The following is a 27,101-nucleotide window of genomic DNA, read 5'->3' on the forward strand; positions in this document are numbered from 1 at the left end:
CCCAGAAGCAAGAAGGCATCCTGGTTCACCGACCAACTCAAGGACTCCAAGAAGACCTGCCGCACCCTCGAGAAAGCCTGGCTCCTAGACCGGACCACCGACAACATGACCGCCCTCAAACACGCTACCCGCAAGCACCACCAGCTCATCCGCACCACCAAAAAGAAATCCCTGAAGGAATGACTGGACAACAATACCCACGACAACAAGGAACTCTTCAGCATCGTCAAGGAGTTCTCCAACCCCAGCACGGGCACCAACGACATCACTCCGTCACAAGACCTCTGCGACTCCCTCGCCTCGTTCTTCCACCGCAAGATCGCCGACATCCACAACAGCTTCGGCGCACCACCCACGCACCCAACCGTCGAACCAACGCCCCCCACCGCCACCCTTCGCACCTGGACCACGGTGACCACCGAAGACACAGCCCGCACGATGAACACCATCCACTCCGGATCACCGACCAACTCCTGCCCACATCACGTCTTCAACAAGGCAGACTCCACCATCGCACCCCAACTCCGGAATATCATCAACACCTCCTTCAACACCGCCACCTTCCCGGAGAGCTGGAAGCAAGCCGAGCTCAGCGCCCTCCTGAAGAAACCTACAGCGGACCCCACCGACCTCAAAAACTTCCGCCCCATCTCGCTCCTCCCTTTTCCTGCTAAAGTCATCGAGAAGATCGTCAACAGACAGCTGACCGCCTTCCTCGAGACGAACGGATCCCTCGACCCCTCGCAGTCCGGCTTCAGAGCCAACCACAGCACCGAGACCGCCCTCATCGCAGCCACCGACGACATCCGGACCCTGCTCGACAAGGGGGAAACAGTGGCCCTCATCCTCCTGGACCTCTCCGCTGCGTTCGACACTGTCTGCCACCGCACCCTAGTCCAGCGCCTCAGCAACATCGGTATCCAAGAGAAGGCACTGGAGTGGATCATCTCGTTCCTCGCCGGAAGAACACAAAGAGTCCGCCTCCCCCCGTTTCGCTCCGAGGCCACCGAAGTCATCTGCGGCGTCCCACAAGGATCTTCACTCAGCCCCACCCTCTTCAACGTCTACATGAGACCTCTTGCAGCCATCGCACGCCAGCACAACCTCAACATCATCTCTTACGCCGACGACACCCAGCTGATCCTCTCCCTCACCAGAGACCCCGACACCGCCAGAACCTGCCTACACGAAGGGATGAAAGACTTCGCCGAGTGGATGAAGGACAGCCGCCTGAAACTGAACTCGGACAAGACGGAAGTCCTCATCCTGGGATCTTCGCCCTCCGCCTGGGACGACTCCTGGTGGCCCCCGGCCCTGGGCACCGCACCCAAGCCAACCGACCACGCACGCAACCTGGGCTTCATCCTGGACTCCTCCCTCTCAATGACCAGACAAGTCAACGCCGTCTCCTCAACGTGCTTCAACACCCTGCGTATGCTTCGCAAGATCTTCCGCTGGATCCCGACCGAGACCAGGAAGACTGTCACCCAGGCACTCGTCACCAGCCGACTGGACTACGGAAACGCCCTCTACGCCGGAACCACAGCGAAGCTACAGAAAAGACTCCAGCGCATCCAGAACGCCTCCGCCTGACTCATCCTGGATGTCCCCCGACGCAGCCACATCTCCAGCCACCTGAGGAACCTGCACTAGGTCCCCGTCGACAAGAGGATCACGTTCCGGCTCCTCACCCACGCACACAAGTCTCTCCACGACCTGGGCCCCAAGTACCTCAACGACCGCCTGATCTTCTACACACCCACCCGCCAGCTACGGTCTACCAGCCTCGCCCTCGCAGCCGTACCACGCATCCGAAGAGCCACCGCCGGAGGAAGATCCTTCTCTTACCTGGCTGCCAAGACATGGAACTCCCTCCCCATCCACCTTCGGCTGACCCAGGACCATCTCGTCTTCAGGAAACAACTCAAGACCTGGCTGTTCGAGCATTAGCATACCCCTTCCCCCAAGCGCCTTGAGACCCTCCCGGGTGAGTAGTGCGCTATACAAATGGTATGATTGATTGATTGATTGACTTCCAGATCCACACCGACCCCAAGACCACACTCAGAGGCACCCTCATCTACAGACCACCAGGACCCTGCACACAATTCAGCGAAGACATCACCGATTTCATCAGCCCACACGCCCTCCCCTCCGAAGACTACATCCTACTGGGAGACCTCAACTTCCACCTGGAAAAGAAAAACAACAGCAACACTACCACCCTTCTGGACAACCTGGCCAACCTCGGACTCGAACAACTTGTCAATACCCCCACCCACTATGCCGGACACACGCTCGACCCAATCTTCACCTCCAGCAAGCACATCTCCTTCAATCACACCACAGCTCTCCACTGGACGGACCACAGCTGCGTTCATTTCAACTACAAAAAGACCTCGACCAACAACCCCCACAACCTATTCCCCGAAGAAACTGTAACAAAATTACCACCGACCAGCTATTCACATCGCTTCACCAAAACCCCCCCGCCAAATCATCGGACCCAAACCAAGCAGCCACCAACCTCACACAATGGATCACCCACAGCGCCGACGAACTAGCACCCTTGAAAAACCATCAAATCAAACAAGGCAGCAAAAAAGCCCCCTGGTTCTGACCTTAAGAAATCCAAGAAGCTCTGTCGTACCCTCGAGAAAGCCTGGAGAAAAAACCCAACCACTGACAACATGACCACCTTCAAGAACGCCACCCTCAAACACCACCAACTGATCCGATCCACCAAGAAATCAGCATTCAAAGATCGCCTTGACAACAACGCCCAAAACAGCAAGGAACTATTCAAATCGTCAAAGAATTTACCAACCCCACCGCCGGCACCAACGACATCACTCCCTCCCAAGACCTCTGCAACTCCCTAGCCTCATTCTTCCACAACAAAATCGCCGACATACATAACAGCTTTGGAAACCAGTCCAAAGACCAGTCCACTCCACCCACCTCCGAACCTAAACCACCCTCTAACATCCTTTGCGACTGGAACCCAATCACCACTGAAGACACCATCCGCCTGATGAACTCCATCCACTCGGGATCACCAACCGACCCATGCCCCCAACACATTTTCAACAAAGCAGACTCCATTATCGCACCCCATCTCCGAGACGTCATCAACTGCTCCCTCAACTCCGCCATCTTCCCAGAAAGCTGGAAACATGCCGAACTCAGCGCCCTCCTGAAGAAACCCACAGCAGACCCCACTGAACTTAAGAACTACCGCCCCATCTCGCTCCTCCCATTCCCTGCCAAAGTCATTGAGAAAGCCGTCAACAGTCAGATCGCCGCCTTCCTCGAATCCAACAAATCCCTCAACCCCTCACAGTCCGGCTTCCGAGCCAAACACAGCACCGAAACCGCCCTCATCGCAGCAACAGACGACATTCGAACACTACTGGACAACGGAGAAACAGTTGCCCTCATCCTACTTGACCTCTCCGCAGCCTTCGACACAGTCTGTCATAGCACCCTCATACAACGCCTCAGCAACGTCGGAATACAAGGAAAAGCATTGGACTGGATCATCTCGTTCCTCGCCGGAAGAACCCAGAGAGTCCGCCTCCCCCCTTTTAGATCAGAGGCCACCGAAGTCATCTGTGGCGTACCACAAGGATCATCACTCAGTCCCACCCTCTTCAACATATACATGAGTCCCCTCGCATCCATCGCACGCCAACACAACCTCAACATCATCTCTTACGCAGACGACACCCAGCTGATCCTCTCCCTCACCAAAGACCCAAACACCGCCAAAACCAACTTACACGAAGGAATGAAAGAAGTAGCCGAGTGGATGAAGAACAGCCATTTAAAACTGAACTCGGACAAAACGGAAGTCCTCATCTTAGGTTCATCCCCCGCTGCCTGGGACAACTCATGGTGGCCACCGGCCCTGGGAACCTCACCCATACCTACGGACCACGCACGTAACCTGGGCTTCATCCTGGACTCCTCCCTCTCGATGACCAGACAAGTCAACACCGTCTCATCATCATGCTTCAACATCCTACGCACGCTCAAAAAAATCTTCCGCTGGATCCCCACCGAAACAAGAAAGACGGTCACCCACGCACTGGTCACAAGCCGGCTGGATTACGGAAACACCCTTTACGCCGGAACCACAGCCAAACTACAGAAAAAACTCCAACGCATCCAAAACGCCTCAGCCAGACTCATACTAGACATCCCCCGTCAAGCTCACATTTCCGGTCACCTGAAAGACCTCCACTGGCTTCCAGTCAACAAGAGAATAACGTTCCGTCTCCTCACCCACGCACACAAAGCCTTCTACGACCTAGGACCCGAATGCCTCAACACGCGACTGTCCTTCTACACCCCCACCCGCCAACTACGATCGTCCAACCAAGCCCTCGCCGCAATTCCGCGCATCCACAGATCCACCATGGGAGGAAGATCCTTCTCCTACTTAGCGGCCAAGACCTGGAATTCCCTCCCTACCCACCTCCGCCTTACACAGAACCACCTCTCCTTCAGAAAGCAACTAAAAACTTGGATATTCGATAAGTAAAGTACCCCCCCCCCTCCCCCAAGCGCCTTGAGACCCTCTGGGTTCGAACTTGAACTTGAACAATGCAATCGGTGCCTAAGCACATTGCTAACTAAGGGAGGAGTTACATAATTCCATGTAACACTAAAGACTTCTTAAAACAAAAACAAGTTGCAGCTTGAGCCCAATACTAGATGGAGGAGTATGCACAGCATGTGTATATACAGCCACACATGCTATGAACCACAAATAACCGCAGACTGATTCAGCCTTGTTGGGCTTCATTAGTGAGGTGCAACTTGGATACTTGGGCATAGTTGGATGAGGCCCTAGATATAGCAAGACAGAGGCTTTTGCAAGCATTACACCCGTCATCGGTTGTAGTTTCAATGTACGGCCATTTGCATAGCACTTGAAATTGTATTTGATGCATGCTGAAAAGTACTAAAGAGGGAGAGGGATGCAACTTCAAGAGGTTTAGGGCGATGCCCTTGCTGCTGAGCCAGGCTGTGGTTCATAAGAGGTTAAATAGCATACATTTCCCATAGTCATGTGTGCTAAGTGGCCAGACATTTGCTGGCTGCCTTTTTGGATTTCTAGTAATAAAGGCTGAATTAATTTGGTATGTGGCGGCGGTGGTGGTGGTGTGATAGGCTTGCCAAGCCTTGCCCTGCCTGCCATACAATCAGCAGTTGACTTTTTCTTTTGTTCTCGCTCTCTTTCTCCCTCTCATTCACCATGCACCTGCCAGACAGTGTTTTAGTATACTGCAAACACTGCAATATCAATCACACGGTGTGTGGGGGAGCGGAGAAATGCCTTGCACGTGGCAGAGGCAGCCTATCACATGTATCAAAAGCTGGCTATCTCTGATAGTTCCCAACATTTGTGGCAGTCAGGGGAGAACACCATCACTGGTTCATATCCCAGAAGAATGGCATACCTGTAGGGAATGATGTACACTCACCTTGGCCAGCACATGAACGTATTTCTTCAGTGCAGTTAGTCTGTCACCATCTAGAACTGGAAACTTAGCCACTTCCACGCGTAGTGTGTAATGCAGCGCAGATTCCAGATCAGCCATATACACCTTTGAGCTAAGGAGACAAAGCGAAGACCCCCAGAGGGATGGTTAGAGGGAAAATGCACAGCTGACAGGACATTGAGAATTAAAAATACAGGGCAGTTCAGAGGATGAGAAAGTAAAATTAGGGGTGCTTTCGGAGTGAACTGATGATGCCTGTGGGTGGTATGGAGTCAATAAGAGTTAGAAAAGCTGTTCGATATGGAATGGAAGATTGAAGACCAACAACAGGGAAGGATACCAGAGATTAGAGAAAACGTGCATGAGAAAAGAAGCACTATGCTGACTGCAGAACACACAACCTGGCTCCTCTCTCCTACTGACTATTGAGACCCCTAGGGCTTCTGCTGGTAAGACCAGAAACTGAGACATATCAGTATCACAAGACTAATGCCCATGGGTACTGAGCCTCTTCCTGAACCCATCCTTCCTCTTAGGTGATTTGTGTGCCTAACCCATTGCTATGTGGAACGCAGCACAAAGGCAACACTATATACCACTGCTTGGCCAGAGAAGTTGAGTGCGTTCATGGACACTGAGAACACAAGGAATGATAGTCCTATGTAGCTTGCTCATGTTTCAGTATGGTGTAATACAAATGACTCCGCTTAATCTCCCGTAACGTTTGTGTGTAAAAGCAGAAGCGTTTAGCTAAGAGTAAGTTACTACAAAGCAGTACTTTTCTGAAAACAATGGCGTGGATGCTAATTCAGGTCAGGCATTAACGAAACAGGTTGTGAAGGACTGCCTGGGTAATCTGAGCAGCTGCTCTTGAGAATGCATAAGTAAATAATGTGTTTACAGACTACATAGGAGGGGCATATGATTGTTCTGCCAAGATTATATCTTATATTTTAGCATTATATGATTCAGGACACAGCAAAAATGAAAACAGGTAGGGTTCTAAGAATCTTTCATGCCAAATTAATTTCCCCTGATGCATTCAACATGGAATCTTAGAGCATATGCAGTTGCTAATTGCACAAGAATGGAGAGAAATGGGTGTGTGAGGAGGGCAGTGCCCTCCCAGACGTCCAAGTATACTATTGGACTTCTCGGCTACTAACAGTAAACGCATGGGTCTTTGCTCTGCTTGATACACCCTCAATGAGGACAGATAGGCAAGCATTGGATTCCAAGGACACCTGACAGTGTTTTATAGACAATGGTAAGAGTGACTCTCCTGCAGCACACTCAATCAGTAATTAAGGCATGAGATTGGACCACAAAATACTTGAGATGGGATGGGATGCTAATGAAAGCAACACTGCTGTGGGTAAGTGATTTGTTAAAGAAGGTGAACGGCCTGCAGGGTTTTAACACCTGGGACATACGTGTTAGTAAGCTAGGAAACGTGTGGGACTGAGGGAATTGTCCCCTTTGAGAGCCTTCTCAGGGAATGTGAATAAGCGGACTCAGACCTATAAACATTTACAATTAAGACATGCCCTGGCCATCCATGTCCTGATGGCGGCCGACGATTGAAAACACCGCCCTTTTTAAGGACAGAATAATGTCTGACCACCACCAATAAGGTGTTATATCGTGAATCTATATGAAAATAATTAATAACGCTCAAGATCCAATAGAGGCTCTAAAGGTAAAATAAGAAGAAGACCAGGATGGGGGATGGGATGAGGCACTGTGCGCCCGAAAGAGGTGTCTGAGTACCAGTTTCTTACTGCTACAACTAAACATTGTAAACCGAGCATACCTCACTAGAACACTCCTGGCAAAGATCAGGAGTGGGTCATATGATTGTTGTCTCAGAGGATGCTGGATCAGGTGCAGTTTTATCCACACACTGTTGGGAGATGCCTGAATAAGGCCCTATTGAAAGAGAGTGGGGAATTGTCCCACTGAGCACACACAGTGTCCAAGGTTGCCCTCCAAACTAGCTCTGTTAGATATATGGGGAGAAACCACCATAGAAAAATATCAGGGGGCCCTATTCCGATTGGGGCTCATAGTCGCAAGAAGGAATGTGTTACGACAGTGGGGTGTGGCCCTCGTCCCCAGAAATCGAACAAGGAAGACAGACATGGATTTGTGCATGTCGGCTAAAAAGCAAATATATGAAGGGAGAGGATGGGTAAAAAAGTGTACAAAATACGGGCATCATGGAAAACATACAAGGACCTGGGGTGTAAGGGTCTTGGTGAAATTATATCTGCGCCAATGGTGCGGAAATATGCACACTTAAAACTATACTCCTGGGGGCGTGGTCTTGCCAGCGATGAGGTGAGACATGTCTCCGGGGAGCTCCGGCGGTCCGCTACCATCATCTGCAATTAAAGCGAAGCTGAGGTGCTGTAACCGCTGTCCTAGGGGTGGACGTTGACCGCTTTGACCTGGGACACCGGTGGAGGGGCTGCATTTTGTTCGGCAGTGGTTTACAGGGCAGAAGACGGAGGGAAGTCGGAGGCCCGGTGGAGTGACCCGCCATTTTGTGAGACCTCTGGCGGTACCCACCCTGTGCTCTGCAGACTCCTCAGGGTCCCTGTAAGTCGGGAGCGACTGGCGACACTGCGTCTTCTGGAAGTCTGGTGGCGGCTGCAGTGATCGTACCCGGAAGCATCCCTAAAGACCGTGACGGCGGAGCCCGCACCGGAGCTAGCGGGGGACGGCTGGGCGGCCTGGCGGGGTCTGCCCTGCGGCAATCGCCGAGAATCGGTGGCGGCCACCCCTGGTGAGGACATTGATCGGGGTGACCTGGGAGGCCGGTTGAAGGTGTACGCATTAACCCGGCAGTGATCTGAGGTGAAGAGGAGCCCCCCCCATGCAGCCTGGTGATCCCGAGCAGAGCGGCGGCGGCGGGCGTAGCTGAGATATCGCCCTTGAGTGACTGGAGGTGGCTGAGGCGGACGGGCAGGCGACACCCCGAGGGACGCATCGACAGGGCCTACAACGGGGCTGGCAGAGGGGACGTATGAGCGGCCTGGCAGAACTTACCCTGCGGCACTCACCTGGAGGATATTAGCGGTACGGGTCCCGATGGGACTGAATACAGGCACTGCCTCCCAGGGCTATCGGGACCCGCATTAGGTACAGTGCGGATGAGACTGGGGGCTACAGGTGAGCGGCACAGCAAGGCGCGCGCTCCACCGCCATTTTAGGACTCTCACACTGGGCAGCCTTGAGGCACTGGATCCTGCGCGTTGCTGCACCCGGGGAGCCTGAGCCCCACGCAAAGCCTCTGCCCCATGTGACACTACCCGGAGGGGTACAGCAGGCCTTAGCGGAAAGCAGCTACACATCGGCAGTCAGGTGATTGTTGGACACCTAGCTCAGCGCGAAATTGTTGCCATTTTGAGACCGTTGAGCGGGGCGGCCGGGAGGCATTGTGTGTCCTGCTCCAACAGTAAAGATGCCTGAAATACACATCGCACTGGCTGGCGAGGTGGAGGGGGGGACCGGGACAACTGCGCTACGGCAAGTGAGAGGCCGGGGACACAGCTGAGAGGCGCAGTGTACTGGCTGGTCAGAGTGTGTTGCTGGCCCTAAAGGGCTTCAAGTCCGCTTGCCGCAGGAGGGGTGTGCGGTGTATGTGGTCTGGCTTGGAGTAGCAGGACCCCAGAAGTCGACACTTGAACTCCCTGGCCCGGTCTTGAGGGCTTTTTCAGTGCCTGAAGTATCCTGTCAGTAAGTACTGTTGTAAAGAGGGCAGAGAGGCGGTGGGCCTAAACGAGATGTAACTCACGTCCTGGTGGTTTGGGGTCTGGGTGGAGGGCCCTACGCATTGACCCCCCAGCTGCAGTTTCAGACATTGCAGGATAGGAAAAGTAGTGGCACTGGTTAGGAGGTGGACTTCTCAGTGTACATCACAACGACAGTGCACGGACCACGCTGCCCGGTTACCAACGGGACGCTTAAGGACTGGTGATGACGCGTTCCAGAGGGGCAAGGTAGACCCGGCTGCGGGCCCCAGAGACAACTCTGTGGTGGCAATATGGGGGAAGGCAGGAGCGTCGGCTTCTACGGAGGTGGCACCGCAGGCCTTGGGGGACTCGACGCCGGTGACCCAAGCATTTATGACCTCTTTCATGTCAGAACTCAAGATGGAAATTGGCTCTCTGCGCACAGAGGTTCACTCGTGTGTGCGAGAACTTAGAAAAGAGGTTACTTATTTAGGAGACCGGGTGGATGGGCTGGAAAAGACAGCGGATGCCCGCATAGAGGACCAGGAGCAACTGTGGCAACGCCTGCCTGCACGAGAGGAGAAACACATAGAGCTGCAAGTAAAGCAGGAAGATTTGGAAAACAGGAGCCGCCGGAATAACCTCCGCATCCGGGGGGTCCCTCTTGGAGCGGAGCGGAAACACATCATAATCTATGTGGCGCAACTCCTCCACGAGGTCTGGGGGGATGAGGACGCTTCTCTGCCGGTTTTGGATCGAGCCCACCGGGTATCCGGGCCTGCGGGGAGACGGGCTCCTCCTGGACATCTTAACCAGTTCCACTTTTTTACAGAGAAGGAGGCTATCCTCAGGGCGGCACGTGCTAAGCCAGATCTCAGCTATGATGGGCACAAGATCCAGATCTTCCAAGACTTGTCGCCCAACACCCTGCGGCAATGTCGTGCTTTTAAGCTTGTGACTGAGAAGCTGCGGAGCATGGGCATCTCATACCAGTGAGGCCATCCATTTGCCCTCATCTTCAAATGGGAATCCAAGCGCAGAGTGTTACGGTCCTACACGGAGGCAGCACAGTTGCTTCTACTTCCGTCGTCCCCGCCGACCAGCCCTTCCCGCCCCCAGTGCCAGGAGCGGGTGCCTGCCAAACCATCTTGGACCACCATTCATAGAATAATATGGCCCCGTTGGCCATTGTTGGTTTACTATTTTCCACTGTTGTGCTTTCTTACTTTTCTACCTCTTTCTTTCCTTATCTCCTTGAGTGTGGCTGGCGGGTAATGCTGTGGCGCTGGCGTGTATCTACGGGCAAGCCAGAAATGACCCTGCGCGCCCCTTCCCTCGAACTGCACGGATCCCTTCGGTGGCTTAAAGGACTAGTTCGGGATAAGAACCCACAATGGCCCTTCCTTGCCTTTTAAAGGTGCTTTCCCTTAATGTTAAGGGGCTTAATTCTCAGAACAAGCGGCGACAGTGTGGCGATACCTCTTCCAGCATGACCCCGACATCATATTCCTCCAAGAAACTCATCTTTTGAAAGAAGATGTTCAGCGCATGGCGCATCCTAAATATCCACTCCAATTTTGGGCTACGGCGACCACTAAGACGGCGGGGTGGCCATCCTGTGCAGGAGTGGTGTCAGGCAGGGGGACATCAAGGCTCTACGTAGTCCAGATGGGTGCTTTGTTAAGGTGGGTGTTGGAATTGGGAGGCGCATATTTACGCTCTGTAATGTCTATGCACCAAACCAGATATAGGACTCTTACCTCCGAGCAATCTTGAGGGACCATATCCCGCAAGGCGACCCCTCCTTGATCCTGGGGGGTGATTTTAACCTAGTATGGGACTCTGGGGCTGACCGCAGTGGAACATCTTTGACCGGGATGGGGGCCATGTCTTCTACCCTTCGTGCGCAAATAACAGACCTGGGCTTGACAGGTAAGGGATTTCTCATTCTAGTCACATGTGCATCGCTCGTACTCACGCATTGATTATCTATTTATCTCTCATGCCCTGGTGCGAGACCTACTGGCAGCATCTATGTCTGCTATATCACTCTCTGATTATGCTCATGTCGAGCTTCTCCTGCAGGACCCGGATGCTTGCCTCCCCCATGCTCCGAGGTGGCGCCTGCCGCCGAGTATCCTGCGGGACCCGGCAGACGTGGAAAGCATACGGGCTGCCATTGACTCGTACTTCGCGAGCAATGATACCCCTGAGACACCCTTCCCCGTGGTATGGGATGCTTTCAAGGCCACAATTCGAGGTCACATCACCTCGCTCTCGATTGCGGGCCGCGCGAAGCCCGACTTCTGGAAGATAGCCTGTCTGCAGACATCAAGGCAGCAGACAAACAAGACCAGGCTCGTACCTAGTTTGCATCCCGATGGCGGCTCGCGAACCTCCTGGGGCAACTGTGCATTTTACGCACCAATAAAGTGGAAAGATCCCTCATAGCCTTGAAACAGCGGTATTATGAAGGGGGGGGGACAAAGTGGGCAAGCAATTGGCGAGGCGTCTAAGGGCACGGGCAGCGAAAGCTCACATAGCTAATATTAGACTCCCGGACTGCTCGCGAGTCACTTCAGAGCGGGCCACATGTGAGGCCTTTAGGGCCTATTATGCCACACTTTATGCGGCAGACCCACCGCCCCCAGATCTTATTGAGGATGCCTTAAGCCAGTGTGCTTGGCACCCGTTACATCCCCATCACGCTCAGGGTCTGGAGGGGCCTCGAACAGCGGAGGAGACGACGGCGGCGCTAAAGGACCTCCCTCTTGGAAGGACTCCGGGTCCCGACGGCCTACCATTGGCCTTCTACTGCATGTTTCAGATACAGCTCATACCCCACCTCTTGCGATTGTACAATTCTTTCTCGGACACTGACGGACAGACACCCTCCATGGGCATGGCGGAAATAGCACTCATACCCAAACCCGGGAAGGACCTCGTGCTATGCGCCTCATACCGCCCCATAGCGCTCTTGAACACTGATCTTAAAATGTATACCAAAATTCTTGCCAAACGTCTGGACCCCCATTTGCCTGGTTTGGTGGAGCCGGACCAAGTCGGCTTCATCCGCAATCGTCAGGGGGCGGACAATGTACATAGGCTTGCACATTTGGTAGGGAAAGCACGCGCCTGAAACATATCAGCTTGCCTTCTATCACTCGACGCGGAGAAGGCGTATGATCGGGTAGACTGGGCTTTCCTTCGGGCGGTACTGCCGAGAGTCAGGCTAGGCCAGAATATGATCTCTGGGATCATGGCACCATATATGTCCCCACAGGCCAGAGTCAGGGTTAATAATAATAATAAATAAATAAATAAATAAATTGATACTTGTATAGCGCACTACTCACCCGCAAGGGTCTCAAGGCGCTTGTACGAATACCGCTGTGGAACCCATATTGGCTTTCCCTGTGAGGTGTCCACTCCTGGGCACCCCCAAGGTGGAGGCCAGGCATCCTTAACATTGTGGGGGCCGTTGTGGAGATTAAGCAAGCTATTGCCAGAGTTGCAGAGTGGGACTCCATGATTGGAATAGGCACTGAGGCGAGATTTATCAGGACCGTGGAATTTTGAGCCCAAGACCCGCCGAGGCGGGGAATTGAACCCTGGTCCCGGGCTAGACCTCTGCATCAGGGTCTGGCGCTCTAACCATTGAGCCACACTTCTCCACTCACTTCTGGACAACTCACTGAGCCTTTCCACATTCACAGGGGTATCTGACAGGGGTGTCCTCTGTCTCCTCTGCTCTTTGCCCATGTGGTGGAACCCCTGGCAGAGATGATCAGACTGAGCGCAGACATCCTTGGCATCACCATGGGAGGTCGGCAGAACAAGGTGGCACTATTCGCAGACGACCTCATCCTCCCACTCACGACCGCATATATCTCTCCCGGCTCTGCACTCCCTCTTACAGACTTTTGAACGGGCCTCAGGACTTAAAATCAATCATGGCAAATCCTGGGCCTTGAAGCTCACAATTCCTAAAGAGGAGATAGCTACCTTGGAGAGGCTTGCGCCATATCAGTGGGCTACCGACCATATCTAATACCTAGGTCTTAAGCTTACTCCTTCCTTAGACACATGGACCCAAATTAACTAGTGGGATTGTAGGAGGGCAGTGTTAGAGGACTTGCGAAGATGGAAACCTCTGACGATGTCATGGTTGGGCAGGCTCACTCCATCAAAATGTCGGTCCTCCCTAAAATATTATACTAATTCCAATGTCTACCCACCCCAATTCCACATCATCAGATACAGGGCCTACAGCGCGATTTTACCACCTTCATATGGGGTGGGCGCAGACCGAGATTTTCTCACAAGATCCTCATGCTGCCGCGGGATAGAGGGGGGTTAGCCTGTCCCAACCTTTTAGACTACTACTGGGCCTCTCATCTCCGCTTTGCGTCGGAGTGGACGACCACTCATAGTGAAAAGGTCTGGTTCCCCATGGACAGGATGGTCACTGGGCGCACCATCTGGTACCTCACTTGGCTCCACAGTACGGCGCGCTCTAGAAGTGCCTACATGGTGGTACCCACAAAAACGGTATTAGACATCTGGGATAAAGTGGCGGTGCGCAGGGGTCTTACAATCTTTCCCTCTCCCCACACGCCCACTGGGCTTTTGATAGATGGGCACAGGGGGGATGCAGGGTGGTCTGCAACCTCTTGGAGGGGGGAGTACTCAAAACCTTAGCGCAGTGCAGAGAAGAATTTAACCTCCCACCGGGAACTGAGTTACAGTATGCACAGTTACAACTTTAGGACGCCTCGGCGGAGATGCAGGAGGCAGCCACCCACCCACCCATTCACCCCCTTTGAGCACTGGTCCGCTCTTTTGAAGAGTCGAGGGGCCTTATTTCCCGCACTATCAGATTTTACAGCACCCCCCCTTAATGCCTACCCACCCATACCAGTGCATGTGGCAGCTGACGTCTGACAAAGAAATCTCACCCGCACAGTGGGGTCGTTTATGGCGTGACATACCCAGGGTCTTCCGCAGTATTCCACAAAGGGAAAACGCATATAAAATCATGACGCAATGGTATTAAACACCGGATCGTTTGCACAAAATGTTCCCTGCCTCCTCCCCCATAGAGCTGGAGGTGTTTTACTGCTTCTGGCGATTTCATACACATCTGATGGTCCGGCATGCTCCTGACCTTGTTCTGGAAAGAAGTCCTTAGTCATATCAAACGGGTACTTGGTTTCCTCCTGCCTGACTCTATAAACACAATCCTGCTGGGCATTCAAACCGACCACTTTAAAGGCTGTCACTCGGAGCGATTGGACTATAGCATTGCATGCTTGGAGCAGCCAAGCAACTTATTGCGCAATATTGGAAAAAGACGGAGGTGCCCCCCATCGCCGCTTGGTACGTGCGCTTATGGTATATCATAACTATGGAGCTCCCTACAGCGTGACTACAAGCACGTGATACTCACTTCACTGCAGTTTGGCAACCCTTAATTAAGTATCTCTGTAAGATAGAACATGCTCGTTATCTACCTGCCAAGCTAAGAGCGCTGCGCCTTTTTGAAGATGCTATCCTCCCGCCTGACCCTGACAAGCTACTCCCGCAACCGGCCCAACTCAGCGCCTGACCTCCTTGCATAGATTATAGGTCCCCCGCAGGCTTAGATCATTGACCCCGCCTTCCCTCCCCCCCTCCCATCTCGCCCGTCCACACGATTTCTTCCTCTACTACTCTCTTAAAGCTGTCACTCTTTCTCTGTCTTCCTTCTTCTTGCTCCTCTCGCTTCCTTTTCTTCTGGGCCTCGTGCCCCTCTTATAGTATTGATGGTTTTAAAGGGCCCTGTGAAGCATCACAACAAATCAGTATTGCCTTTTAATTTTTGCCACACGGCCGGCCCGTCACGGGTTGTAGGCGACATGCTGTGTTTAAATTCCCGCACTATTGCTCCTTTTTAATTATAGACTACGTGGCCGGCCCTGAATAGGGTTGTGGGCATAACGCTGTGTGTATGTGGCCCGGTGTTTTGTTTTTATCTCGTAAAATAAAAAAGATTTGAAGGATAAAAAAACTATACTCCTGGTGACTCCTTTGATATACATGACCTACAGTGCTGCAGTATTGTATTGGTTGTTGATTATCTATGCTTTTTCATTAAAAATGAGTTTAAAGAATGAACGAAAGACAAGTTAACCTATCTCCTGGTGTATATGAGAACCTAAAACTTGATCATAAACATAGGATTGATGGGTGTGCAGCACTCAGTTGCTATGAAAGAACATTTAGGATTCCAAAACACAGAGTGAAAGCCACTGAACTCATGGGCCATGACAGCCACAAAGATGACCAACTTCCATTTTTTGGAACTAAAATCATGGTGCACCATTGTCCCCCTACAAACTCTTGAAATTAAAGTTATGGAGCACCATAGGCCCCAGCCCGTCTCATGACAATAAAGTTACATGATGTCACTGGCCAGATTACAACTTATCATGCTTCTGTCACAGGACATAATTGACCTACTTCCATTTCATGAAGCTAAACTCATGGGATACCATTGGCGAGCTTTCCTCTCCTTAACTAATGTGATGGAATGCCATTGACTCATGGATGTTTGGTCAAAGCGAAGCTGTGGATATTTGTTGGCATATAATTGGGCAGAAGAATACCCACATCAGGTCCATTGCTATTGATCATAATGGGTGGCCAATAGATCTTACTTACCGCTTTTTTTTATTTTTTAGAACGGTTTCAGTTGCAATCCAGAGGATATACCTTCTGCTCCAATAGTAGAATAAACAAGTCAGAGCAGCTTGCATCGTGATTTTCTGAAGCCACTGCCAGTCTGAATGCTAACGCTTCAAGAACCAAACCTTCAAGTCAAAAACGCAATAAGGAGTACGATAATTCTCACTGCTTCTGTGAACAATCACGAGGTTTATTGGGGAACTACAGGAATCTAGATTAAGGTACAAGTTACAATAGTTAGATCTACTGTTTTGACCTCAAGCACATCTCTAAAGGGCTTAGTGGACCAATGTGCAGGGGAAATGTGCAAAACCTATAAAGATTAGGAAATGTGTACCGTTTCCCATTTTGGACACACACTGATGGTAATGTTATTGGCATGTCCATACCATTCCTTACAAAGGCTTTTGGGACAGTATAATTTGGTAGTTGACTAGGGTGTTTGGTGCAACCTTCGATAAGCAATGCTGCTTCAGTTTTTTTAAGAGGACGGTGCACACCTCCCTTTGATGAATTGATCATGTGTCTGTGCGGAGTGTTCTGTGGTCGGTTAGAGTAGAGTTGCTGTATGCTCTGGATTGGCAGGCCGGGTGCAGTAGCTGATCAGGCAGTGCAGATCTTAATATTGCCCTCTAGAACAGAGCGCATGGATGCTTCCTCTTTCATACATTATAGGTCTTCTACAACTAATGCTCATACCATCCCCATGTTCTGCTACTATTCTATGAAAGTGTATTTTTCTATTTTATAGTTTTTCAGTTGAAATGTAGCACTATGGTATTAAACATATTATTGGATGCAGCGGGTGTCTGAGCTGCGCAGTTTGATTTCCCCTTTACCTGTTCATCAGCTCTCCAGGGTCCTTTCTTGGGTGTATTAGTCAGAGGTTCTCTTGGGGATGGATGGTCAAGTTCTCCATGGCATGTGGCAAACATATGCGAAGTCTCGTTTTCTCCAGGCTGCCTAAATTGCGGGGATATGTAATCATGTTTGGAATGACAATTTCACCTGTACCTCTCTCCCCAGGCCAGGAGCACCGCAAGATGATATTCTGTTGCTTTTAGCTTTTTCTGTTTCTTTATGCTGGGCAGGTGTCTTCCAGATCTTTTTGGTTCCTGGGGTGTTCCTCTCATCCTTTGGGTGTGACTCGGTCTGCATCAGTATAGCTTTTGGGCAGGTCCCGGACTCCACACGGTGCAGATATGCACCCCCTTTGAACCATCTTCCCTCTTGTTCAGCGGGCATCATGTAGATTTCGTCAATCTTGGAATTTGAATGACTAAACAACTGCTTGTAGATCTTATGCCTCTGAGATTGCTAGAGTTTTTTTTGTAATTTCATGCCTACAGGTTACACAGTCGTACTGTAGCTGGATTGTTGCATGGTACCAAATTGTGGTGTTGCAAGGACTGTCTTTCATGGCCACTGATTGAGTGGTTCCTCTAACAGTCCCTTAGCTTGTGCACCACAAACTGCTGAATAAGGAAACACAAACTAGAAACAGAAAGCATGTGCGTCCAGAGAAGCTGGCATTAGGAGCAAAATCACTGCACAGTAGCTTTGGCATCAGTTCTAGACATGGCAGAACAGCTGAAAAGATGGAAGCGACACCAAGGGGTAACAAAGAAAGCACAGGTCATGTCTGTGCCCCAATGTAACTTTTTACCACTGGCTGTGGAGAATTTCCGTTTTATGCACATAGTGGTGTAGCATCTGTCAAGCTGGGAATGGATGAGCCACGCGGAGAACCAGAGGAGAAAGGGAATGACACATTTGCTTAGGTTAAAACTAGACTGTGTAGCAACCTGTAACGCTCTCCATTCATTGGAGAGATTGTTACTGGGCACCGGAGCCTGGGAAACAACCATGGAGGGGAGTCAGGAAAACATGGAGGGCTGTGTTTACTTCGGTCACAGCACAAGCCCCAAGGACTGTTTCAGAATGTACACAAAGGCAGAAAGTCAAAGAGCTATACGCTTTTAAGGAAGACAAATACAAAGGAGAACTGGAGTGTTTATCAGGGTTCATTCGAGGGTCAACCCAAGGGCCTGAGAAGCATGGACGGATTACTTTAGGAACTTCCAAAACGCAAGAGAGACGTTGAAAGCAAGCAGTCCTTCGCAAGAGCTGCCTTTCCAGCGTGGAATTCCCTTCAGCAACCCCTAGAAAACGAACTCCACTCCCGGTATTCCAGAACCAATTCAAGACACATCTGTCTGTTTCAGCAGTTCCTGAGCGAATGATCCCCTGCTGCCATCTTTCACACCTTCCTGACTCGAGACTATTTCTTGGATTTGATTGTTCCATTGTTGTTGTTGTTTTTTTACCACTATTCACTTTCTGACGTAACCCAATGTTCTTTCTAGTTTTTGATGTAAAGTGCTCGCACGTACACCCATCAGTCTCGGTTGTGCTATGTAAATGTTTTAATACATTAAAAAAAAGAGAGGGAAAGAAGAGTTGATTAAAAAGGGACAAAGCATGGGCATGGATAGGGAAAATGGAAGACGAATGAGACAGAAATAAGAGACTATAAATGTAATCAGAGGGCCAGTTGAAGAATGAGAATGAGAAGGAGAATGGATGGCCAACTTAAGAGAGATAATGGAGGACCAGTGACTGTGAATGGAGGACAAATGAAAGCATCGAGGGAGGAGAAAGACTGGAGAGATGAGCGAGATCGAAGGGAAACAGACAGTAGGGACAAAGAGAGAACAGAAGGCTGACTAAAGAGACCGGAGAGATGACAAAAAAGAACAGAGAGATGACAAAAGAGAATAGAGGAATGTAAAGATAAAACAACTGAAAAAGAGTACGGGGGCTAAACAAACAGAAAATGCCTGAAAAAATAGAACTGGGCTGGCAAAATGGAAGAGAGGGCTGGCAAGAGAACAGAAAGATGACAAAAGAACAGATAGCTGGTAAAAGAGAACAGAGGGCTGAAAAAGAGAGAATGGAAAGGAAGACGAGGGCTGGCAAGGAGTACAGAGGGCCAATAATAAAGAAGAAATGGGTGCTGGTGGAAGAGCAATTAGAGAGCCACTAGTGGAACTGTGGCCTCCTGAAAGGGCAGTGATAAGGTGAATGTGAGCACGGATAGTTTATGTCTGAGAAGGACTAAGGTGAGTGGGATTAATGAGATGAAAGAATGAATCACCGGAATTTAATATAGCGCAAAGCTACTCACAAGAGTGTCCCGGCACTGACAGAGCAAAAATGTCAGGACTCTGAAGACAACTATTTGTTGAAAAGCCAAGTTTTAAGATGTTTCTTGGAGAATGGTGAATGCTAGCATTACTATAAGTGTCAGAATGCTTATCGTGAATGTGAGCAGCACAGTTCTAGTGAGTGTGAGCAAGCACTATTGTGAGTGCAGTGACTGAGCAGGCCTTCCCTGAGGACAATGAGTTGATATCTTGGATTGTATGCTGTCCTCACCTGTCTGCTTGTCTCCAGACCTTGGTCTCCTGCTCGTTGGAGGTTTGCATCTGACCCACAAGCTGGAAGGTCCCTCGACGGACTCCACGTAGCGAACGCAGGAAGTTTCTATAGGACAAGCGATCTTCTTGCCGCCTGATGAAGACAAACACATAATGCAGGCTTGACGGAGGCACATGGTCAAGAATGCAGATATAGAGACATACATGTGGAGATACAGAAATGACATGATAAAAATGCGTTGAAAAGAGTAGATCGGAAGAACTGAAGGTCGAAGACACTGATTCAGAAGTATTGGAGACAAAAGAAGACGTGTAGAGAAGTCACATGGTTAAGGCGATGACATCTTCAAACCACCGCTGCAGATCCAGGAGTGAGACATATGGTAGGAGAGGAATAAGATATGGTGGAGACAAAGGATTGAGACAGAAGGGTAACGCCAAGGAGATAAATGGAAGGAGAATGGTGGAGATGCAGGTTTGAGAAATGGTAAATGATATTAAGCTACATAGAGTTTGTGGAGGATTCAGGTGTGAGGCACATGATGCAAGATGGGGAGGTACACAAAGGATGGCAGCAATGTATGAGTGACACATGGGAAAGGATGCTGAGATCATGGCAGGAGACTGGTGGAGATTCAGAACTAAGCCTCATAATAAATGAGGTTGGTGAGGTACGAACACAGAAGCATTGATGCGCAGGCAAAAGACAAACGGTAAACAAGCATTTGCAATGCAATAGGTCTCGCATTAGGAAAGTTTGAGCTATTGGTATTGTAAATGACACATTTTTTATTTATGTGTTGGTTTTGAAAATAGCAAAAATAATAGCTTTGTCATTTACAATGCCAATAGTTATAACTTGTGACACCTATAGCATTTGTAATGCAATATGTGTTGTATTCACGTGACTTAGATGTATTGATATTACAAATAACAATGGCTTTTAATTTTTTAAATAATTAATACTTAAATAAAAGTTATTTTAATTTATAATGGCAATAGCTTAAACTTTTGTAAATAACTTTGTTGAAGAATATGTTCAGTGTATTTTATTGTGACGAAAATCCAAGAACAGAAGTGAAATACTAACCTCTTTTTGTGACATTTGTAATAAAGCTTGAAACATTGAGAGAACATATTGGACCCAATTGTTGTTGAATGGTTGCACTGATTGATGCTGTGGTTGCAAAGATTGATGCTGTGGTGCCCCTTAGTGATGCTGTGGTGGTGCGGAGTGATGCTGTGGTGGTGCGATAGATAGAGTGAGGGCGATAGATAGATAGAGTGAGGGCGATAGATAGATAGAGGGAGGGCAATAGATAGAGTGAGGGCGATAGAGAGATTGAGTGAGCGAGATAGATAGATAGATAGATAGATAGATAGAGTGAGGGCGATAGGTAGACAGAGTGAGGGGGATAGATAGCGTGAGGGCAATAGATAGAGTGAGGGCGATAGAGTGAGGGCGATAGATAGAAAGAGAGATAGAGTGAGGGCGACAGATAGATAGAGTGAGGGCGATAGAGTGAGGGTGATATAGTGAGGGCGATAGAGTGAGGGCGATAGATAGATAGATTGAGTGAGGGCGATTAGATAGATAGAGTTAGGGCGATAGATAGAGTGAGGGCGATAGATAGAGTGAAGGCGATAGATAGATAGATAGATAGATAGATAGATAGATAGATAGATAGAGTGAGGGTGATAGATAGAGTGAGGGCGAGAGATAGATAGATAGAGTGAGGGCGATAGATAGTGAGGGCAATAGACAGATAGAGTGAGGGTGATAGATAGATAGTGAGGGCAATAGATAGATAGATAGCTAGAGTGAGGGTGATAGATAGATAGTGAGGGCAATAGATAGATAGTGAGGGCAATAGATAGATAGAGTGAGGGCGATAGATAGAGTGAGGGCGATAGATAGAGTGAGGGCGATAGATAGAGTGAGGGCGATAGGTTGAGTGAGGGCGATAGGTTGAGTGAGGGTGATAGGTTGAGTGAGGGCGATAGGTTGAGTGAGGGCGATAGATAGATAGATAGAGTGAGGGCGATAGGTTGAGTGAGGGCGATAGGTTGAGTGAGGGTGATAGGTTGAGTGAGGGCGATAGGTTGAGTGAGGGCGATAGATAGATAGATAGAGGGAGGGAGGGAGGGAGATAGATAGATAGTGAGGGCAATAGATAGATAGATAGAGTGAGGGCAATAGATAGATAGAGTGAGGGCGATAGATAGGTTGAGTGAGGGCGATAGATAGGTTGAGTGAGGGCGATAGATAGGTTGAGTGAGGGCGATAGATAGGTTGAGTGAGGGCGATAGATAGGTTGAGTGAGGGCGATAGATAGGTTGAGTGAGGGCGATAGATAGGTTGAGTGAGGGCGATAGATAGGTTGAGTGAGGGCGATAGATAGGTTGAGTGAGGGCGATAGATAGGTTGAGTGAGGGCGATAGATAGGTTGAGTGAGGGCGATAGATAGGTTGAGTGAGGGCGATAGATAGGTTGAGTGAGGGCGATAGATAGGTTGAGTGAGGGCGATAGATAGGTTGAGTGAGGGCGATAGATAGGTTGAGTGAGGGCGATAGATAGGTTGAGTGAGGGCGATAGATAGGTTGAGTGAGGGCGATAGGTTGAGTGAGGGCGATAGGTTGAGTGAGGGCGATAGGTTGAGTGAGGGCGATAGGTTGAGTGAGGGCGATAGGTTGAGTGAGGGCGATAGGTTGAGTGAGGGCGATAGGTTGAGTGAGGGCGATAGGTTGAGTGAGGGCGATAGGTTGAGTGAGGGCGATAGGTTGAGTGAGGGCGATAGGTTGAGTGAGGGCGATAGGTTGAGTGAGGGCGATAGATAGATAGATAGATAGATAGATAGATAGATAGAGGGAGGGAGGGAGATAGATAGATAGATAGTGAGGGCGATAGATAGAGTGAGGGCGATAGCAAGATAGAGTGAGGGCGATATATAGATAGATAGAATGAGGGCGATAGATAGAGTGAGGGCGATAGATAGATTGATAGAGTGAGAGCGATAGATAGATTGATAGAGTGAGGCCAATAGATACATTGATAGATAGAGTGAAGGCGATAGATAGATAGATAGATAGAGTGAGGGCGATTAGATAGATAGATAGAGTGAGGCCGATAGATAGATAGATAGAGTGAGGGTGATAGATAGTGAGGGCAATAGATAGATAGAGTGAGGGCGATAGCAAGATAGAGTGAGGGCGATATATAGATAGATAGAATGAGGGCGATAGATAGATAGATAGAGTGAGTGTGATAGATAGAGTGAAGGTGTTAGATAGATCGATAGATAGATAGATAGATAGATAGATAGATAGATAGAGCGAAGGAGATAGATAGTGAGGGCAATAGCAAGATAGAGTGAGGGCGATAGATAGATAGAGTGAGGCCGATAGATAGATAGAGTGAGGCCGATAGATAGAGTGAGGGTGATCGATAGAGTGAGGGCGATAGAGTGAGGGCGATATATAGATAGATAGATAGATAGATAGATAGATAGAGTGAGGGCGATTAGATAGATAGAGTTAGGGCGATAGATAGAGTGAGGGCGATAGATAGAGTGAAGGTGAGAGATAGATAGATAGATAGATAGAGTGAGGGCGAGAGATAGATAGATAGATAGATAGAGTGAGGGTGATAGATAGATAGTGAGGGCAATAGATAGATAGAGTGAGGGTGATAGATAGATAGTGAGGGCAATAGATAGATAGAGTGAGGGCAATAGATAGATAGAGTGAGGGCAATAGATAGATAGATAGATAGGGCGATAGGTTGAGTGAGGGCGATAGGTTGAGTGAGGGCGATAGGTTGAGTGAGGGCGATAGGTTGAGTGAGGGCGATAGGTTGAGTGAGGGCGATAGGTTGAGTGAGGGCGATAGGTTGAGTGAGGGCGATAGGTTGAGTGAGGGCGATAGATAGATAGATAGATAGATAGATAGAGGGAGGGAGGAAGATAGATAGATAGTGAGGGCAATAGATAGATAGATAGATAGAGTGAGGGCGATAGCAAGATAGAGTGAGGGCGATAGAGTGAGGGCGATAGGTTGAGTGAGGGCGATAGGTTGAGTGAGGGCGATAGGTTGAGTGAGGGCGATAGGTTGAGTGAGGGCGATAGGTTGAGTGAGGGCGATAGGTTGAGTGAGGGCGATAGGTTGAGTGAGGGCGATAGGTTGAGTGAGGGCGATAGGTTGAGTGAGGGCGATAGGTTGAGTGAGGGCGATAGGTTGAGTGAGGGCGATAGGTTGAGTGAGGGCGATAGGTTGAGTGAGGGCGATAGGTTGAGTGAGGGCGATAGGTTGAGTGAGGGCAATAGGTTGAGTGAGGGCGATAGGTTGAGTGAGGGCGATAGGTTGAGTGAGGGCGATAGGTTGAGTGAGGGCGATAGGTTGAGTGAGGGCGATAGGTTGAGTGAGGGCGATAGGTTGAGTGAGGGCGATAGGTTGAGTGAGGGCGATAGGTTGAGTGAGGGCGATAGATAGATAGATAGATAGAGGGAGGGAGATAGATAGATAGTGAGGGCAATAGATAGATTGATAGAGTGAGGGCGATAGATAGATTGATACATTGATAGATAGAGTGAGGCCGATAGATAGATAGATACATTGATAGATAGAGTGAGGGCGATAGATAGGTAGATAGATAGATAGATAGAGTGAGGGCGATAGATAGAGTGAGGGCGATAGATAGATAGATAGATAGATAGATAGATAGAGTGAGGGCGATTAGATAGATAGATAGAGTGAGGCCGATAGATAGAGTGAGGGTGATAGATAGTGAGGGCAATAGATAGATAGAGTGAGGGCGATAGATAGCGTGAGGGCAATAGATAGATAGATAGAGTGAGGGAGATAGAGTGAGGGCGACAGATAGATAGAGTGAGGGCGATCGATAGAGTGAGGGCGATAGATAGATAGATAGATAGATAGAGTGAGGGTGATAGATAGTGAGGGCAATAGATAGATAGAGTGAGGGCGATAGCAAGATAGAGTGAGGGCGATATATAGATAGAGTGAGGGCGATAGATAGAGTGAGGGCAAAAGATAGATAGATTGATAGATAGAGTGAGGCCGATAGATAGATAGATAGAGTGAGGGCGATAGGTAGAGTGAGGGCGATAGATAGAGTGAAGGTGTTAGATAGATCGATAGATAGATAGATAGATAGATAGAGCGAGGGAGATAGATAGATAGTGAGGGCAATAGATAGAGTGAGGGCAATAGCAAGATAGAGTGAGGGCGATAGATAGATAGAGTGAGGCGGATAGATAGATAGAGTGAGGGCGATAGATAGACAGATAGAGTGAGGGCGATAGATCGATAGACAGAGTGAGGGCGATAGATCGATAGACAGATAGAGTGAGGGCGATAGATCGATAGACAGATAGAGTGAGGGCGATAGATCGATAGATAGATAGATAGTTGTGTGTGTTGTTGTGTGTGGTTGTGGTTGTGTGTGTGGTCGTGGTTGTGTGTGTGTGGTTGTGTGTGTTATGCTTTGTTTTGCTATGCTATGTTTTCTTATGCTATGCTATGTTTTGTTGTGTTTGGTATGCTATGCTATGTTTTGCTAGGCTATATGTTTTGTTTTGTTATGCTATGTTTTGTTGTGTTTTGTTAAGCTATGCTATGTTTTGTTATGCTATGTGTTGTGTTTTGTTATGCTATGCTATGTTTTGTTATGTTATGCTATGTGTTGTTATGCTATACAATGTTTGGTTTTGCTATTCTATGCTTTGTTATGTTATGCTATGCTATGTTATGTTGTTTTGCTATCCTATGCTTTGTTTTGTTATGCTACGCAATGCTTTGTTGTGTTTTGTTTAGCTATGCTATGTTTTGTTGTGTTTTGCTATGTTTTGTTATGCTATGTGTTGTTGTGTTTTGTTTTGCTATGCTATGTTTTGTTGTGTTTTGCTATGTTTTGTTATGCTATGTGTTGTTGTGTTTTGTTTGCTATGCTATGTTTTGATATGTTATGCTATGTTTTGTTATGCTATGCAATGTTTTGTTATGCTTTGTTTTATTATGCTATGCTATGTTTTGCTATCCTATGCTTTGTTTTGTTTGCTATGCTATGTTTTGATAGGTTATGCTATGTTTTGTTATGCTATGCAATGTTTTGTTATGCTATGCTATGTTTTGTTGTGTTTGTTATGCTATGCTATGTTATGCTATGCTATGTTTTGCTATGCTATGCTTTGTTTTGCTATGCTATGTTTTGCTATGCTATGTTTTGTTATGCTATGTTTTGCTATGCTATGCTTTGTTATGCTATGCTATGTTTTACTATGCTATGCTTTGTTATGCTATGCTATGTTTTGTTATGCTATGCTATATGTTGTGTGTTATTATGCTATGTTTTGCTATGCTATGTTTTGCTATGCTACGCTATGTTTTGTTGTGTTTGATATGCTATGTTTTGCTATGCTATTATATGTTTTGTTTGGCTGTGCTATGTTTTGTTGTGTTTTGTTAAGCTATGCCATGTTTTGTTGTTTTGCTATGTTTTGTTATGCTATGTGTTGTGTTTTGTTATGCTATGTTTTGTCATGTTATGCAATGTTTTGTTATGCTATGCTATGTTTTGCTATCCTATGCTTTGTTTTGTTATGCTATGCTCTGTTTAGTTTTGCTCTCCTATGCTTTGTTTTGTTATGCTATGCTATGTTTTGTTGTGTTTTGTTATGCTATGCTATGCTTTGTTGTGTTTTGATATGTGTGACGGGGCGGGTACCCGGGGGTCTGTGGGTGGGGGCCTGGCCACCGACTGGTGGTCCGGTCCCACTTGTTCACGTACCTCCGTTTCTTCTCCACTGCCCCAGGAACCGGAAGCGGAAGCTGACTGGCAAGAAGGTGATCCGGACTACTGGTGGCCCATCGCGGAGGAGGCAGGCGGCTACCCCTTTAAGGTGACGGACCTGAGAAACGAGACCCCGCCCCAAGGGAGTGACGCGTCGGGGTCAAAAGGCCTGCGGAACCAGGAAGCGAGGGACGGCGTATCCCGAGCTGCAAGCCCAGGCGAGGAGAGGAGAAATCGGAGCAGCAAGGAGGAAGAAGAGGACGTACACCCCCGGGGAACAGAGGAGCCGAAGAAGCCAGGAGGCCAACGGTTAGGCGATTCGCCCCGCCACGGTCCCACGGGAGGAACGTGGCTACAGCAGGTACGGGGGCGTATGGCAGGGTGGATGGGCGCTCACGTCCCTACCGTTACTGAGTAAAGAGACCCGAGTGCAGAAGTTGCCTCGACCCCTCCCACTCACGAGCACCCCCCCCCCCTTAGGTAAAAGAGAGTGGTCGTTGCACCTGGTGTTGGTATCCCTCACTCCCGGCCCCTTTGTTGGATACGTTACAAACAAGCACTGATACTTGCCTGTCTTCTTTCCTCCTATGTGGAGCCCCGCGGGACGACTTGGAGAACGGAAGCAAGAGCCATCCTGGACCCGTTTCGTCAGCCCCATTACGACCAGGCAGCGTTCGCCAGAGAACGCATCACTAGCAGGAACCGAAAGACTTACACCAAAATAAAGCCTTCTTTAAGAAGTTTGATTCGGGTCTCCGCCTCTCCTTCCACCGTAGAGCAGGGTCCCCCAGAGGAGGCCCTTCAGCCCCTCCCGTCCCCAGCCACCCCGGGACAACTGGTGTCAGAAGTGGGATCAGAAGATCAGTCCGTCTGTACCCCT

General features: G+C 49.1%; 1 protein-coding gene across 1 annotated transcript in view; it reads right to left on the reverse strand.

The window, feature by feature from the left end:
* Positions 1-27,101, reverse strand: part of QSOX1 (quiescin sulfhydryl oxidase 1) — a 350,420-nt gene that overhangs the window by 88,573 nt on the left and 234,746 nt on the right. The window contains exons 7-8 of the mRNA XM_078643550.1: positions 19,412-19,546; positions 5,493-5,622 (exon numbers count right to left, since the gene is read on the reverse strand). Of these exons, the coding sequence (XP_078499676.1) occupies positions 5,493-5,622; positions 19,412-19,546 (265 nt within the window). The remainder of the gene's footprint in view (positions 1-5,492; positions 5,623-19,411; positions 19,547-27,101) is intronic.

Source organism: Lissotriton helveticus, chromosome 1_1 (assembly GCF_964261635.1).
Source record: "Lissotriton helveticus chromosome 1_1, aLisHel1.1, whole genome shotgun sequence".
NCBI lineage: Eukaryota > Metazoa > Chordata > Amphibia > Caudata > Salamandridae > Lissotriton > Lissotriton helveticus.